This window comes from Oncorhynchus tshawytscha, linkage group LG02 (assembly GCF_018296145.1).
Source record: "Oncorhynchus tshawytscha isolate Ot180627B linkage group LG02, Otsh_v2.0, whole genome shotgun sequence".
NCBI classification, from domain to species: domain Eukaryota; kingdom Metazoa; phylum Chordata; class Actinopteri; order Salmoniformes; family Salmonidae; genus Oncorhynchus; species Oncorhynchus tshawytscha.
The window spans coordinates 66,743,210-66,759,161 of NC_056430.1; the positions used below are offsets into that span (position 1 = coordinate 66,743,210).

The following is a 15,952-nucleotide window of genomic DNA, read 5'->3' on the forward strand; positions in this document are numbered from 1 at the left end:
ACAGACCAGAGAAACGTGGATATGAGTCAGACGACAGATGTTTAAATCAGTTGGCTGGGATTGAAACATGTACTGGCAGTAGTAACATGCATGGTTGATCCACTGTACTGTGCAGTCCAATCAGGCAATGGCAAATCTGCTTCAGCCCATTTGACATGATTAGTATGACAGGGATAGTAATGGTTGTTTGTTTGTGTGTGTGTGTGTTGAATTACCTTCTATGGTTACCCACTTTGTTTGTGCCCAGAAGAATCTTTCCATTGACCAGGTACTACTGGTTGCTCCCCACCACAGCAAATGGGATCATCTCTTGACGACACACAACACAGGGTTTATAATGAATCCATGTGTCGGTCGGTCGGGTGTGTGTGTGTGTGTGTGTGTGTATTTACAATGCTGTAAACGCACCCTGATCTTATCATTGATCATCCTGTCATCAGAATCCTCATCAAACTCTTTCTGAGGGTAGACGTCGATCCCGTTGGCTCGCAGCTCTTCCCTGATCTGCACACACACAGAAACACATCAGAATCTAACACCAGGTTTGCACCGTTTCATCAATGTACTGTAGAACAGCAGTCAGGGCTAAACAATAGCCGTTTCCACCTCATGTCATCTACCAAGTCATCTAGTCCTGGAGGTGGAGGAGTGTGTGTCCTGCCCAGTACAATAACATCACACACCAAAGCCTTTCACTCACCACCAGAGGAAAGACCAGGGAAGGGAGGCTTTGTCACATCATAACAATTCTTCAAGCAGATCTCCAGATACCCTGATTGTTTGGACCAGTATAAGGTCATCATGATTGAAACGATAAATATACAAGTATGAAATGATTGACTACACACTGTTCGCTCACTCGGATTCCACCATAAATACTCCATGTTGTTAAGGCTGGTGTTGACCTTAAACAATCTATATCATGTTCTCTAACATGGAGACTTACTGTGGAGGTTAACAACCATTAAACAAATATACAGCCAGACACAAAATGGCCGCCTTCTTTACAATGACGAACACAGACAGGCTTCTTCTGCCAGCAGTGATGGCCTTTAAATGAATGACCGTTCCGCTCACAATTACTACTTTGACAGTTTCCACTTGGTTGATGATCAAACAGATTTTCTACATTACTCTGTTTATACTTCTTGGAAAGTCTAAACTTGTAACTTTAACTTTCTCAGCCTTAGGCCTACATTATAGGATGAAATGTAAACTGACTACATCTGTTAAAGCTATAACAGAGCATGCACACACACACACTGTTGGACACAGATGGCAAAACCCGAATAAAAAGCTATTTTGTTCCCTTTGTATGCATGTCAACTGCTGCAGGGAGCAGAGAACTAGAAAGAAACATCAAGAAAAATGTAAGATCACAATCCCAGGGTCGTACATTGCCCAGCCCATGCAGCCAACCAAAACAAGCTGGTTACAAGCCCCAGAGCTTCCATCTCGCTCTGCCTTGTTCTCATTGGCCGTTGTCGGGGGAACGGTAGCCAAGTCACCCAATGTGTATCCTCCTCCAGAATTAATAAAGCTGTCACAGGATGCCAGAGAGTGGAGACTAGCGTCCCTGGAGAGAGGGAATGTGCATGTGCATGTGCATGTCCTTTTCTTCTTTGTGTGTGTGTGTGTGTGTGTGTGTACATGTTCATTTTCTTCTCCCAGGCTGACCACTGGCCAACAGAAACAGAGGAAGAGAGCGGGGTGCAGAGGCCTCTTTAAACTGAGCCAAGCAGGTAGTTTAGGCCTGTGTATCCTGGTATGGTGCAGAGTTAAAGTGACAGGAAGAGAAAGTAGCATTTGGGAATTCCATTGAATTCTAAATCATTTAAACTTCCATTTAAATCAGCAGAGGGCCTCTAGTCTCTATAACATAAGCATGAGTCAGTCATCAACAGAAAGGGTTATGCATTCCATTATGGAGGAGTGGCTACTAGACAGCCTCTACCAAGTAGTTACTAGACAGCCTCTACCAAGTAGCTACTAGACAGGACAGCCTGCTACAGTACACTGGCATCTGTGCAGACGTCAGCTGCCTCGGAGGTTTACAGAAAGCAGGAATACTGTAAATAAATCACTTCTTAAAATGCTCCTTTCTGGCTAAAAACATCCGTTAAGTGTTCCAAAGTTTCATACCACTACTCCTCAGACTGGGCAGAGTACAGTAGTTTATCCAGTTGGCTGCTGTTTGTAATGCCTGGCTTCGCTTCATACCGGCCTGTGTGTGATCTTACCCTCTCGTTACCCTGTGTGTGTGCACGCGGGTGGTGTGTGTGTAATCTTACCCTCTTGTTACCCTGCTGTAAAAGCCTAATGTCAGCCATGTCAGGTTGTTGTAGTGCAAAAGGGACTAGTTTAAAAGCAAATATACAGATCAATGTCATAGGCTTTTTGTGTACACACACGTGCCTGTATACACACACACACACACACCGTACCGTCTGTTTGAAGAAGTCCCTCTCCTCCAGGGTGAGTGTGTCTGCCTTGGTGATGACAGGGACTATGTTGACTACTTTACTCAGACGACTCATAAACTCCACATCCAGGGGCCTCAGACTGGAGAGAGACAACATGGAGGAAGAGAGATAAGGGGGGAGGAGATGGAGAAAGAGAGAAAGATGTTAAGATATTTTCTGATTGGTAGGTTATATTGTAATGCAGCACTGTGGTATAATTGAAAGCATGTCCAAGACGTTTATTCAACCACAAAGGACATTTATTTTGAGATGTTTGATAAAGCAGTTGTGGGGCAATGAATGTCACATCCACTGAAGACTTTTCAGTCATGGATGATATGAGACAGATGTACCACTAGGGGGCAATGATGGTCCATTGTCTATTATTTTCTGATCAATGACAATGTCATGACATTGGCCTGGGGGTTAGGTTTATGACAGTCATAAATACATCTCCCCCCTTTTTCCTCTCTCTATGCTACTGATGTTACATTTGCAAAACCCTTGGATAACCTAGAGATTCTGGGAACATCAGAAGATGGGGGTAATCCGACCAGTGGAACATATGCGGTGGTACTTAATGAATATGATGTCAGTTCGGTTGTCATCTGAGACATTCTCATCAATGATAAGATGACATAAACTCTACAGTGGAAAGTCTACACATCAGAGAGTTATCGGATTCACATGGAATTGTTGTTCAATTTAAATGTTTGAATATTAAATTATTCGTGATGGGATGAAATGTGATTTTAGCTTCTAAAATGTGAGATTTGGGTTTTCATAAGACAGGGCTTTGCTCAATCAGTGGCCCGCCCCTGTGAAGGGACATGGGCTATAAAACTTTTCAAACACGCCCTCATCTCCCTTCCTATAAGCCCTTGACGACAATATAACCTCCTGTTCCGAGGACGACGGTCCTATGTCAGAATGGTTCAGATAAGAACTACAGAACGAAGCCAACATCAGCGTGAGCTTTGGTTGCGAATGGTATGAAATTTGAACTCTTATTCACGACAGAAGTGATACCTCCTAGCCATTGAGTTAGCAACAGCAGATGCAAACGAGGGTTAGGAAGGAACAGACAAATCCCGTCTATCACCCAATGACGTTACTACAACGTATCCAATTGACAACCAGAGACATTCTTCAAAGGACTCTGTTGGGCAACACGGCCTCCCATCTACCACCAACCTACCGAAGCGCAGCTCAGAGTAAATATTTATTGCATTTTCCTTTTCCAAATGGGCAGTAATTTAGAATGCATAAGATACTGTATTTACAATAGCACAGCTTCTTCCTTTGTTACTCAGTCTTCCCACTCTTTCACTCAATCCCAGCCCTTTTTCTTTTGTGTAACAAGGTGTCATATTTTTTTATTTAAATTTTTATTTTACCTTTATATAACTAGGCAAGTCAGTTAAGAAAAATTCTTATTTTCGATGACGGCCTAGGAACAGTGGGTTAACTGCCTGTTCAGGGGCAGAACGACAGATTTGTACCTTGTCAGCTTAGGGGTTTGAACTTGCAACCTTCCGGTTACTATTCCAACGCTCTAACCACTAGGCTACCCTTGTTAGCCATGGTTCAAGCAGATAACCAAGAATTTACAACTTTCAGATGAGACTGAATTAAGATGACAATTAATATTGACTGCTATTGATGTAAAATATTACTAGGTCTTTAAGAGTTTATTCGGAAGATAACAGCTCTATAAATATTCTTTCCTGGTGCCCGACTCTCTAGTTAATTACATTTACATGATTAGCTCAATCAGGTAATATTAATTACGGAGAAATTATTTTATAGAATAGCATGTCATATCACTTAATCCGGCATAGCCAAAGACACGACAACCACTTTACTCAGACGACTCATAAACTCCACATCCAGGGGCCTCAGACTGGAGAGAGACAACATGGAGGGAGAGAGATAAGGGGGGGAGGAGATGGAGAAGGAGAGAAAGATGTTAAGATATTTTCTGATTGGTAGGTTATATTGTAATGCAGCACTGTGGTATAATTGAAAGCATGTCCAAGACGTTTATTCAACCACAAAGGACATTTATTTTGAGACATTTGATAAAGCAGTTGTGGGGCAATGAATGTCACATCCACTGAAGACTTTTCAGTCATGGATGATATGAGACAGATATACCACTAGGGGGCAATGATGGTCCATTGTCATTGATCAGAAAATAATAGACAATGTGATTTTGCAGCAGTGTGCCAGTATAATCCTAATTCTCAAATTTAAAAGACGAATCATAACCTCTTTCCAAGGTTAAACACAAAATGGTTAAGAACTGAAGCTGATAAGTCTGGAAACAGATAATGGTCCTCAAGATTTGTCATGGATGGCAGTTTTAGGAGGTAAAATGTGGGGATAATGCAATTGAATACATACATACATACATACTAGATCTAGAAACATTGTCCTCAACTGACCACTCACACAAAGCTTGTACATTCTACTCCCAAGTTGTCAAGTCTTAGAGCTTCTCTACTATCTCCTATAAACCTTCTCTCTTCCCCATCTCATCTCTTTCTATCCTGTATACACTCTCCTATCAGAGGAGAATGCATGAGAATGTTCAGGCTATAGCTAGCCTGGAAGTGGCTCTGGCTGTTCCATATGGAGTATGTCTAGAGTCTGAAACACATTTACACATTCATTTATTCAACATAAAAAAAAATGTGAATATCTCCAAACCACCATTTTTGATGATTTTAAGACATATCGTTTGGAACAATGCACTACAAGTACATCACATTTACAGAGTGGGCTCTCTGCTCATTCTGAATTTCTTATCAATTGTATGAGCACCACCAACACAGGGAACGGTAAATGGATTCAAAAGGAAACTCCCTTTGCTGGTGAGTTGCTGAATGTGCAATCCTAAAGGTGGGCTGTGATTGGTTAATGACCTATAATGTTAATTTCTATGTATAAAATGGGTCGTACCAGAGCCCACTCTGGAAATGTGATGTGCATGAAGACTATAGTGTTCCACACAATATGTCTAAAATTAAGGGAAAGTATAATGACTCCAAGATGCCTGTATCATGTAAAATATTACTAGGTCTTTAAGAGTTTATTCGGAAGATAACAGCTCTATAAACACTCTTTCGTGGTGCCCTGACTTTAGTTAATTACATTTACATGGTTAGCTCAATCAGGTAATATTAATTAAAGGATTTTATAGAATAGCATGTCATATCACTTAATCTGGCAAAGCCAAAGACACGACACACCCATAGTCGTGTGTATTTATCTCAAACTGCTCAAGCTAGTAAAAGGAAACCTTGAAACAAATTGCTGACACTAAACCAAGGACTAATCAATTCAATTAATGAATATTCAGAGTAGTGTCTACCATCAAAAAAAAAAAATTCTGCTTGGGATTTCTCTATTATGGACATAATGGCACCAAAGCATGGAGCTATCCAAGACACATGGGTTAATTCCCAAATGGCATCCTATTCCCTATGTAGTTCACTACTTTTGACCAGAGACATAGGGGCCCTGCTCAAAAGCAGTGCACTACAAGGAAAAGGGTGTCATTTGGAATGCACATATGGCTTTGGCATCGTGTCTATGTAATTGATTAGAGGCCCTTGTTTCAAACCTCAACCGACAGACGATATTCCATTTGTGAAAGCAATGAATACAGAGGGAAGAAAAAAAACAAAGAATGAAGAAGGGGGAGTATTTGGGTTTTGGGGAGAATTTTTTTATAGTTCCAGAAGCTTCTTAAGTCTAGACCTTGAACCAGGTTCCACTGGTAGTAAGATCTATATTGCTTAAAGAACACCAGAACACCAGGATTGAGAGTTATACCCTCATATTGCCCTAAAGAGCAGCATTGGCTACTAAACACATTATTTTAGTGTCTCTCCCCTCATCGCCTGTCATGCCATCCGTTTTTGCTGAGTGACTAAGTGTTTTGTGTCGTGTTGTTCCTATTCATGTGTGTGCCTCAACACCAGGAAGGCCCAACCACCACTCACCCATGTCCACACTGCACCAAAATATGTGGCTCCCGGCTCAACCATCTGAAGACCCACAAATAGAATATCCACAAATATTAGACCTTACGGGCATGAGAGAGACTAACCAGGGTGCACTCAAGGACACTTTAATCCCTGTTAAATGAATCTAACAAACTGCAGACGTGAGTAAAGGGAACATTTGCTAAATCACTAGCAGAGCGGCATGAGGCAATGTGGTTGGTATTACTGAGACATTAAGAGTGGGTTTCTATACAAACGTTATTCAAAATTAAACAAATAGCCACCACTTGGGTGTTTAATCTGATTATATTCGCTGCTAGTTGCTCACTAAATTAACTGTGATGATTCACAAGCATGCTGACGTTTTAAGGTTTAATTTTCCATTGCTGAAATCACAAGAAACAGCACATTTTAAACATTAAAATGGTTTTGGCCCCATTCCTAGTCATTGTTTGGCACCTCACACACTATTCCCACCTGAACATATACAAACTGATTCTAAATGCTTTGTCATATACATTGTCTCAGTCTCCCCATCACTCCCTGCCTAATGTTTTCTAGACTGGGTACTATAGTCTACAAAAGTATCTGCAGTCAAAAGGAGTCTTTGTGAAACTTGATTCCTAAAGCTGAATAGAATGAGTTCCACATGTGGTCGAAAGAGAGAGGGAAGGGGGAGAGGATAGTGTAGGAGTGAAGAGGGAGGGGAGGAGAGTAGAGGGAGGGGGAAGTGGTGAGGAGCATCTAATTTGTAAAAATGTTTACAGTATTAAAATTAAAACTTTTTCAATTGCACAGGAAATTAAGTTCTTCTCTTTCTTGTGATGCAAGTGTCGAGACGATGTGTTAAAGCCCAGATAAAGCAACGGAAAGACAATTAGATTTTTTTGTATATTTTATTCAACTTTTTTTGTATTTCATTGAGTGTGTTTGACAGATCATGACAAACATTTCCACGGTGATAATGTTAACGTGAAAACAACTACAGGCACAAGCAAAAGTATGAAAGAGTCGTAGTAGTAAAATGAAAACAATCAATCCATCAAGATTGAAGTGACAATTGGATTTTGCTCCCCTCAAACGCAGGAAATACATGGCTGAAACATACAGATCCTCAGGTGGGAATGCACATTGCTAGTATAAGATTTATGGCATATTTCATTGTAGCATATTATAAGTAGAAACATTTGAGGATACCGTTCAAAATTCCCTGATCCGTGACTTGGAGGTGGGAGAGGGTATTTGTGACAAGGGTGCCCTCTACCCAACTCTATGGTCACGTGAGTACTGAGGGCACTCGTAGCAGGTGTGGCCTCTATATTACTCTATGGACAGGAATTTATACGGGATGACACTCGTGTGAGTAGGGGAATGTGGCGAGATGTCTCTCATAATATCAGAGAACCGTGGTTACGCAAGTAACCCTACATAGTAAAAAATGTTTCAGTGAAAGAAGCACCATCAGCAATTTGAGATAATTTATGTGAGCAATGCGGATTAGTGGGGTCCATACTCTGTTTATTACATTTCCCTTGTGAACTGCGCCCAAGTCTGAGTGGCGCATCTGTCATCACCACTTTCCTCGTTTCCACGACCTTTAGGGGAGTGCCCAGTGTTGCCAACTTAGCGACTTTGTTGCTATATTTAGCGAGAATTCAGTCCCCTCTAGCAACACATTTTCAAAAAAGTGACTAGCAACAAATCTAGCGACTTTTTCTGGTGTTATTGGAGACTCTGACGTGAAAGCATGTATCGTTCTTACTCTTCTCAACGAGCCCGGATAAAGGAGGAGGGTTGGAATTGTGAGATTAAAAAAAAAAAGAATCGACAGTTCATTTGTAGTTCTAAGCATATTTAGGATATGTTTTTACTCACTTTTTGTCTCTCCCATGACGTTATTCCTCTCTCCTATAGCATCCATCACAATTACATGCACATGGCCAATTATGCAAATTAGGGGATGACATCATTTAGCGACTTCTAGGACAGCAAATAGCTACTTTCCTTACTGCGGAGTTGGCAACACTGGGAGTGGCAGAAACGAAGATGGATGGGCTCTTCCAGTGACTGGGAGCTGAGAGACATGCGGATGTCATCTCTATCCGGCGATTGACAGACAACAGGCAAAACCCTCAGTAGGCGGAGTGGTACTACTGAGATGGTGGATGCCATCAAACCCAGCACACGGAGGCACGTCTCGAACATGACCGAGCACCCCTGTGTAACAGGGAGAGGCACTGTAGGAACGAGGCGATGCAGTCTCCCAAGAGTGTTGCCCGATAAGGGAGAGTACCCAGCATTATGCCAAGGTATTCTATTCTCTGTGTTGGCACCGAACAGTTATTTTTCTGATTGATCTTGAACCCTAGCTCGGAGAGTTGGGTTAAGCTTAGCTTAAACTTCCCAGTCAAAACAGTTCGCACATATGACAATTTGACGTTTTGGTGTTCGGCATCATTCGGCAGGGGTTTTTCCTGGCATGTTCGAGCACACAACCATTTCTCTTGAGGCAAGCCAAAGTTTGATAGCCGAAGTCTACGGCCCTTCGTTGGTGATTGGTCAACAGTAGGGATTCTTCAATTAAGTGTTTGTCATTCAACGACAGACGACTAGTTGCCATGCACATTTTGTCACTTGCAAACATCTTAAAACCTCCTCTGCAAAAACTTCAAAATGAATGACATATTTCGTGACTTATCTTTGATTAATTCTAACTATTTTGAGGAAGTGTTACAACATGTGATTTTACATGGCGAGGGACAAACAGTAATATTGCTGTTTTTTTTAAGGAAATGTCTATCTATTTAAGGGAATATGTGAGGCACGAATCGAATCTCCTTTTCATTGTATTTTCAACCTGTGTATGTGGATGCCTGGATACAGCAGAGGCTTTTTTTACTGAGGAAATAAAAAGAGTGAATGTATAAAAATGGGTCGCTGCACAAAGGGAAGGGTTTTAGGAGTACAGATGTGCCCCTCCCTCATAGTGGGGTGAACTGTTGGTTGCCTATGCCGTGTACCCCTAGGTTGGGTGCCCATTCACTGCAGGGGAATCAAATGAGCCGGACATCAACGCGGCTGCAGGGAAGGAACGTTTTCCCCACTGTCAGCCCATTAAGGGATCCGAACTGTGGGGTCGAAGACCAATGTGTGGACGGGGGTTTCTCGCAGAAAGTTTCCCTCTCTCTGGCACGAAGCCTTGCCTTCTGGAGGGGTTGGCCAGGTAACCACGATTCCCAGATCTACAGAGTTCGCATTTCTGCCGAATGATGGCGACAGGTGGTCCAAACAGTCCTTTCAGCCCGACATGAACGTGAAGGAAATGTGCTTTCTCCTTGTCCGTTAGCCACAGGCCTCTCTCCCCTACCACTGCAAGGCTCATGGCACAACCACAGGCTTGAATGGCACAACCTGGAGGCTCGGAAGTGTCGTCTATGAAGACACCGATCTCTTCCCAAAGATTTGGATTAGGATTGCCAATCGATAGGAGATTATGCATCTCCAGCATCAAATCGGCCTGGAAAGCCAGTAGTAGGGATGTAACGTTCAACACCCGTGAAGAATGTGCAGCAAACACTTACACAGTTAAGTAGATAGATGCGGAGAAGTGGTTCATCTTAACAGGGAGAGAAGTGTACATCTTTGACAAGGTACTGGGGTTGAAGTGGTTGGTCAGTGACCGCTCAACCACCGGTGGATTATCCTTGACGTTCATTTTGGCCAAAAGTCTGGTTTGGACATTGCTAGTCAAATCAAATGTATTTATATAGCCCGTCATACATCAGCTGATATCTCAAAGTGCTGTACAGAAACCCAGCCTAAAACCCCAAAACAGCAAGCAATGCAGGTGTAGAAGCACGGTGGCTAGGAAAAACTCCCTAGAAAGGCCAAAACCTAGGAAGAAATCTAGAGAGGAACCAGGCTATGAGGGGTGGCCAGTCCTCTTCTGGCTGTGCCGGGTGGAGATTATAACAGAACATGGCCAAGATGTTAAAATATTCATAAATGACCAGCATGGTCAAGAAATAATAATCACAGTGGTTGTCGAGGGTGCAGCAAGTCAGCACCTCAGAAGTAAATGTCAGTTTGCTTTTCATAGCCGATCATTAAGAGTATCTCTACCGCTCCTGCTGTCTCTAGAGAGTTGAAAACAGCAGGTCTGGGACAGGTAGCACGTCCGGTGAACAGGTCAGGGTTCCATAGCTGCAGGCAGAACAGTTGAAACTGGAGCAGCAGCACGGCCAGGTGGACTGGGGACAGCAAGGAGTCATCAGGCCAGGTAGTCCTGAGGCATGGTCCTAGGGCTCAGGTCCTCCGAGAGAAAGAAAGAAAGAGAGAATTAGAGAGAGCATACTTAAATTCACACAGGACACCGGATAAGACAGGAGAAGTACTCCAGATATAACAGACTGACCCTAGCCCCCCCGACACAAACTACTGCAGCATAAATACTGGAGGCTGAGACAGGAGGGGTCAGGAGACACTGTGGCCCCATCCGATGATACCCCCGGACAGGGCCAAACAGGAAGGATATAACCCCACAGGAAACCCCACCCACTTTGCCAAAGCACAGCCCCCGGGGGCACCACTAGAGGGATATCTTCAACCACCAACTTACCATCCTGAGATAAGGCCGAGTATAGCCCACAAAGATCTCCGCCACGGCACAACCCAAGGGGGGGCACCAACCCAGACAGGAAGATCACGTCAGTGACTCAACCCACTCAAGTGACGCACACATCCTAGGGACGGCATGAAAGAGCACCAGTAAGCCAGTGACTCAGCCCCTGTAATAGGGTTAGAATCCCAGTGGAGAGAGGGGAACCGGCCAGGCAGAGACATCAAGGGCGGTTCGTTGCTCCAGAGCCTTTCCGTTCACCTTTACACTCCTGGGCCAGACTACACTCAATCATATGACCCACTGAAGAGATGAGTCTTCAGTAAAGACTTAAAGGTTGAGACCGAGTCTACGTCTCTCACATGGGTAGGCAGACCATTCCATAAAAATTGAGCTCTATAGGAGAAAGCCCTGCCTCCAGCTGTTTGCTTAGAAATTCTAGGGACAATTAGGAGGCCTGCGTCTTGTGACTGTAGCGTACGTATGTACGGCAGGACCAAATCAGAAAGATAGGTAGGAGCAAGCCCATGTAATGCTTTGTGGGTTAGCAGTAAAACCTTGAAATCAGCCCTTGCCTTGACAGGAAGCCAGTGTAGGGAGGCTAGCACTGGAGTAATATGATCATATTTTTAGCTCTAGTCATTCTAGCAACCATATGTAGCACTAACTGAAGTTTATTTAGTGCTTTATCCGGGTAGCCGGAAAGTAAAGCAATGCAGTAGTCTAACCTAGAAGTAACAAAAGCATGGATACATTTTTCTGCATCATTTTTGGACAGAAAGTTTCTGATTTTTGCAATGTTACGGAGATGGAAAAATGTTGTCCTTGAAACAGTCTTGATATGTTCGTAAAAAGGGAGATCAGGGTCCAGAGTAACACCGAGGTCCTTCACAGTTTTTTTTTAAACGACTGTACAACCATCAAGAATAATTGTCAGATTCAACAGAAGATCTCTTTGTTTCTTGGAACAAGCATCTCTGTTTTGTTTAAAAGTAGAAAGTTTGCAGCCATCCACTTCCTTATGTCTGAAACACAGGCTTCTAGCGAGGGCAGTTTTGGGGCTTCACCATGTTTCATTGAAATGTACAGCTTTGTGTCATCCGCATAGCAGTGAAAGTTAACATTATATTTTCGAATGACATCCCCAAGAGGTAAAATATATTGTGAAAACAATAGTGGTCCTAGAACGGAACCTTGAGGAACACCGAAATTTACAGCTGATTTGTCAGAGGATAAACCATTCATAGAGACAAACTGATATCTTTCCGACAGATAAGATCTAAACCAGGCCAGAACTTGTCCGTGTAGACCAATCTCCCCAAAAGAATGTGGTGATCGATGGTATCAAAAGCAGCACTAAGGTCTAGGACCACGAGGACAGATGCAGAGCCTCGGTCTGACGCCATTAAAAGGTCATTTACCACCTTCAGAAGTGCAGTCTCAGTGATATGATGGGGTCTAAAACCAGACTGAAGCATTTCGTATATATTGTTTGTCTTCAGGAAGGCAGCGAGTTGCTGCGCAACAGCTTTTTCTAAAATGTTTGAGAGGAATGGAAGATTCGATTTAGGCCGATAGTTTTTTATATTTTCTGTGTCAAGGTTTGGCTTTTTCAAGAGAGGCTTTATTAATGCCACTTTTAGTGAGTTTGGTACACATCTGGTGGATAGAGAGAAGTTTATTATGTTCAATATAGGAGGGCCAAGCACAGGAAGCAGCTCTTTCAGTAGTTTAGTTGGAATTGGGTCCAGTATGCAGCTTGAAGGTTTAGAGGCCATGATTATTTTCATCATTGTGTCAAGAGACATAGTACTAAAACACTTGAGTGTCTCTCTTGATCCTAGGTCCTGGCAGAGTTGTGCAGACTCAGAAAACTCAAAGGTTTTCAAAATATTGCATTTGGCTTCAGTCATGCACGCTGAGAGGAGTTGTTTTCCTGGAACGGTCCTAGAGGGAAGTTCTACTCCTGTCGTACCAGTCCCTTGCTGATGCCACCCCCCATGGGTTTATGCCACTCAATATGCTGCCCATTTGCTGACATCAATAAGTGAATATCTCATCCGCCATCGATGCCCAGCTAAGCTAGCAGGTTCCATGGCTCCAAAAAAAAGTGAAAAAGCTGAAAAAGTGAAACGTAACTAGCGTTCACCACTTGGGTTAGTAGCCTAGCTAGTTAAGACAGTGCTGTCCAGAAAAGCTAATCCTTTAACAATGTGAACGTAGCTAGCATTCGCCACGAGGGTTAGTAGCCTAGCTAGTTAGCTTCCTTAGCTAGTTCCTTAACTAGCCTAGCTAGTTCCTTTCCTTTGCTATGTTGGTCTTGCAACAAACGAAAGCGTGGCTCTTGACCAATAAGCAGTGACGCTAGGATGGCCGGTCTAATCAATGTCGATGAAGGGTCAAACTAACAGAGCACAAACTAGTAATTCTACCCTTCCAAGTAGAAAAGCTAGTCGTAGGATAGCTAGCCTTGCAGCGAGCTAGCCAGGTTACCTAAGCATGGCAGCTAAGCTAGCCAAGTCTCCGCAGTTAGTCGTGTGATGCTAGTTACAAAAGGAAGACAAAGGCAGAAAGGCACTGAAGCAAATTATTACTCGAAAATGTCACCCAACACAAAAGACGTGAGCTAATAAGGTTACGCCACCAAGTGCAGGGTTAATGGCACATGAACAGTTAAGCAGGAAAAAGTATCAAGTTGTGCTCAGGAGAGCCAAGTAGAACTCTTCTGTGAGGAAGAGAGGTGAGAATGAGAAGAGGGAAGGTGAGTGGCTCTTTGGTATGAGGGCTCCCTCATTCGCAACTTGACCGGTCTGATTAGTCCTTCAAGCTACTTATGTCGAAACAAATAATTGAAAGAGAACCCGTGTGCGTCTTTGACATTTAAGTCACATTTATCATGTAGAAGAGGATAAGAATAGAACTCCCTCACCATTGTTGTTCATAGGCCAAAGAGCTACAGTATATTTTCCTCTCATCCAACACATGTAAACAGAGTTTGCATGGAGTTAAACTAGAATTTTCAAAACAACATTGGCATTGAGTAGAACAGGTGCTTAAGTCAGATGACATGAAAATAGAGCTCTTTGGCCACGCACGCCAGTTGTGGGTTTGGCATCGAAATCAGAATGCATGAACAGAAATGAATCCCATACCTACTTTAAAATATAGTGGTGAAATGTATTGAACCTTAATTCTATCAGGGAGTCATAATGAGACCAAGGCTTCTTTTTTTTACAGATGAGCCCTGAATTACAGAAATTGCAGAAAATAAAACATCAATATAAATACGAAATGCAAGAATGAAACCAGGTCATAAAAAATAAAACACATTAATGTGTAATAATGTCCTCAATCAGCTTTCTGACTTGCCCTAGAGGAGGAAAAACATCAAATGTAAGAACATTTTGAAGATTGTTCCAGAAGTAAGGTGTTAATAAACTCAAAGCTGATTTACCTAACTCAGTAGAGAGCAGAGGATTTTCCAGAGTTAGCCATCCCCGAGACTGAGTGTTGTAAACTCATATGCCTAAAGTTTAGTAATGGTGTTAGGTACAGTGGGGCTTTTTGTAAAAGGCTTTATAAATTAAAACATAGCAATGCATCAACCTACATGTTTGGGCCATTATGCTTCCACTGGTCCTGGGGCCCTTGTTAAGGGCAACAGCATAGTGAACTTTACCCAGTACCAGGACATTTTAGCCAAAAAGCTGGTTGCCTCTGCCAGGAGGCTGAAACTTGGCCACAACTGTCTCGTCCTGCATGACAATAACCCCAAGCACACATCAAAATCCACTTAGAAATTGTTAAATTGGCCACAAATCAACATTTTGAAATGGCCGTCTCAGTCTCTGGACTTGAAACCTTTTGAAAACCTGTGGTTTGAATAAAGAGGCCAGTCCATAAGTACAGACAAATTTATTTTACCTTTATTTAACTAGGCAAGTCAGTTAAGAGCAAATTCTTATTTTCAATGACAGCCTAGGAACAGTGGGTTAACTGCCTTGTTCAGGGGCAGAACGACATATTTTTTACCTTGTCAATTCGATCTTGCAACCAGGGGTTAATTAGCTATAGCTCTGGACGGACGGACACGCACAATCTTCCTAGTTCATACATGATAGCAATGAGAGAAATGAATACCTTTTGACCTTGCCCAGATAGGTCTTCATTGACTTGGTGTCATGAGATGCCACCCTTATTTTAAACATTCCCCAATCACTGTTTGTAATGGTTAAGGATCTCCTCAGAACCACTATAACATATAGTATATATACAAAACACAATCCCGCAGGGCTCCTATATAAACACACTATATGTGTGTGTACGTGCATGTGTGGGCATTCTCTCTTCTCTACCAGCATCACCACACAAACATAAATACATGGCTAGCAGTACCGGTGCATCAAGTCTGACACCAACAGGCTCCTAAACAGCTTCTATCCCCAAGCCTTAACCAACAGAATGAATTGACCCTTCTGTTAAATTTTTATTTTTTCACTGACTCTACACACTCACACATTTTTACCGACTCCACACACACACCTGGCATTAAAACTTGAAACTTAAAACACTGATTGATGTCTAAGCTGGGAAGGAAGACTCAAGGTTGTTCAACATGCTCTTTGTAGCGTCAATCACTTCTCAGTGTGTTCTCATTCTACTAGATCCATCTGCTGGCTCAGGCTCTGCACACTCTTGGATTGCATCCTACCTGACAGGTCGCCCCTAGGTGACGTGGAGAGGATCTGTGTCTGCACCACATGTCTGCACCACATGCGCTCACTACCGGTGTCCCCCAGGGCTCAGTTCTAGGCCCTCTCCTCTAAACACCAAATCACTTGGCTCCATCATATCCTCAC

General features: G+C 42.8%; 1 protein-coding gene across 1 annotated transcript; it reads right to left on the bottom strand.

Moving 5' to 3' along the window:
- Window positions 1-271: 271 nt before the first annotated feature.
- On the bottom strand, window positions 272-10,190 carry LOC112222322 (septin-9-like). The gene is made up of 4 exons (XM_024385105.1): window positions 10,114-10,190; window positions 2,445-2,562; window positions 409-504; window positions 272-310 (listed from the first exon to the last, which is right to left on the bottom strand). Exons 1-4 carry the CDS (start codon window positions 10,188-10,190, stop codon window positions 272-274), a joined length of 330 nt encoding a protein of 109 aa, XP_024240873.1.
- Between the last annotated feature and the right edge of the window lie 5,762 nt (window positions 10,191-15,952).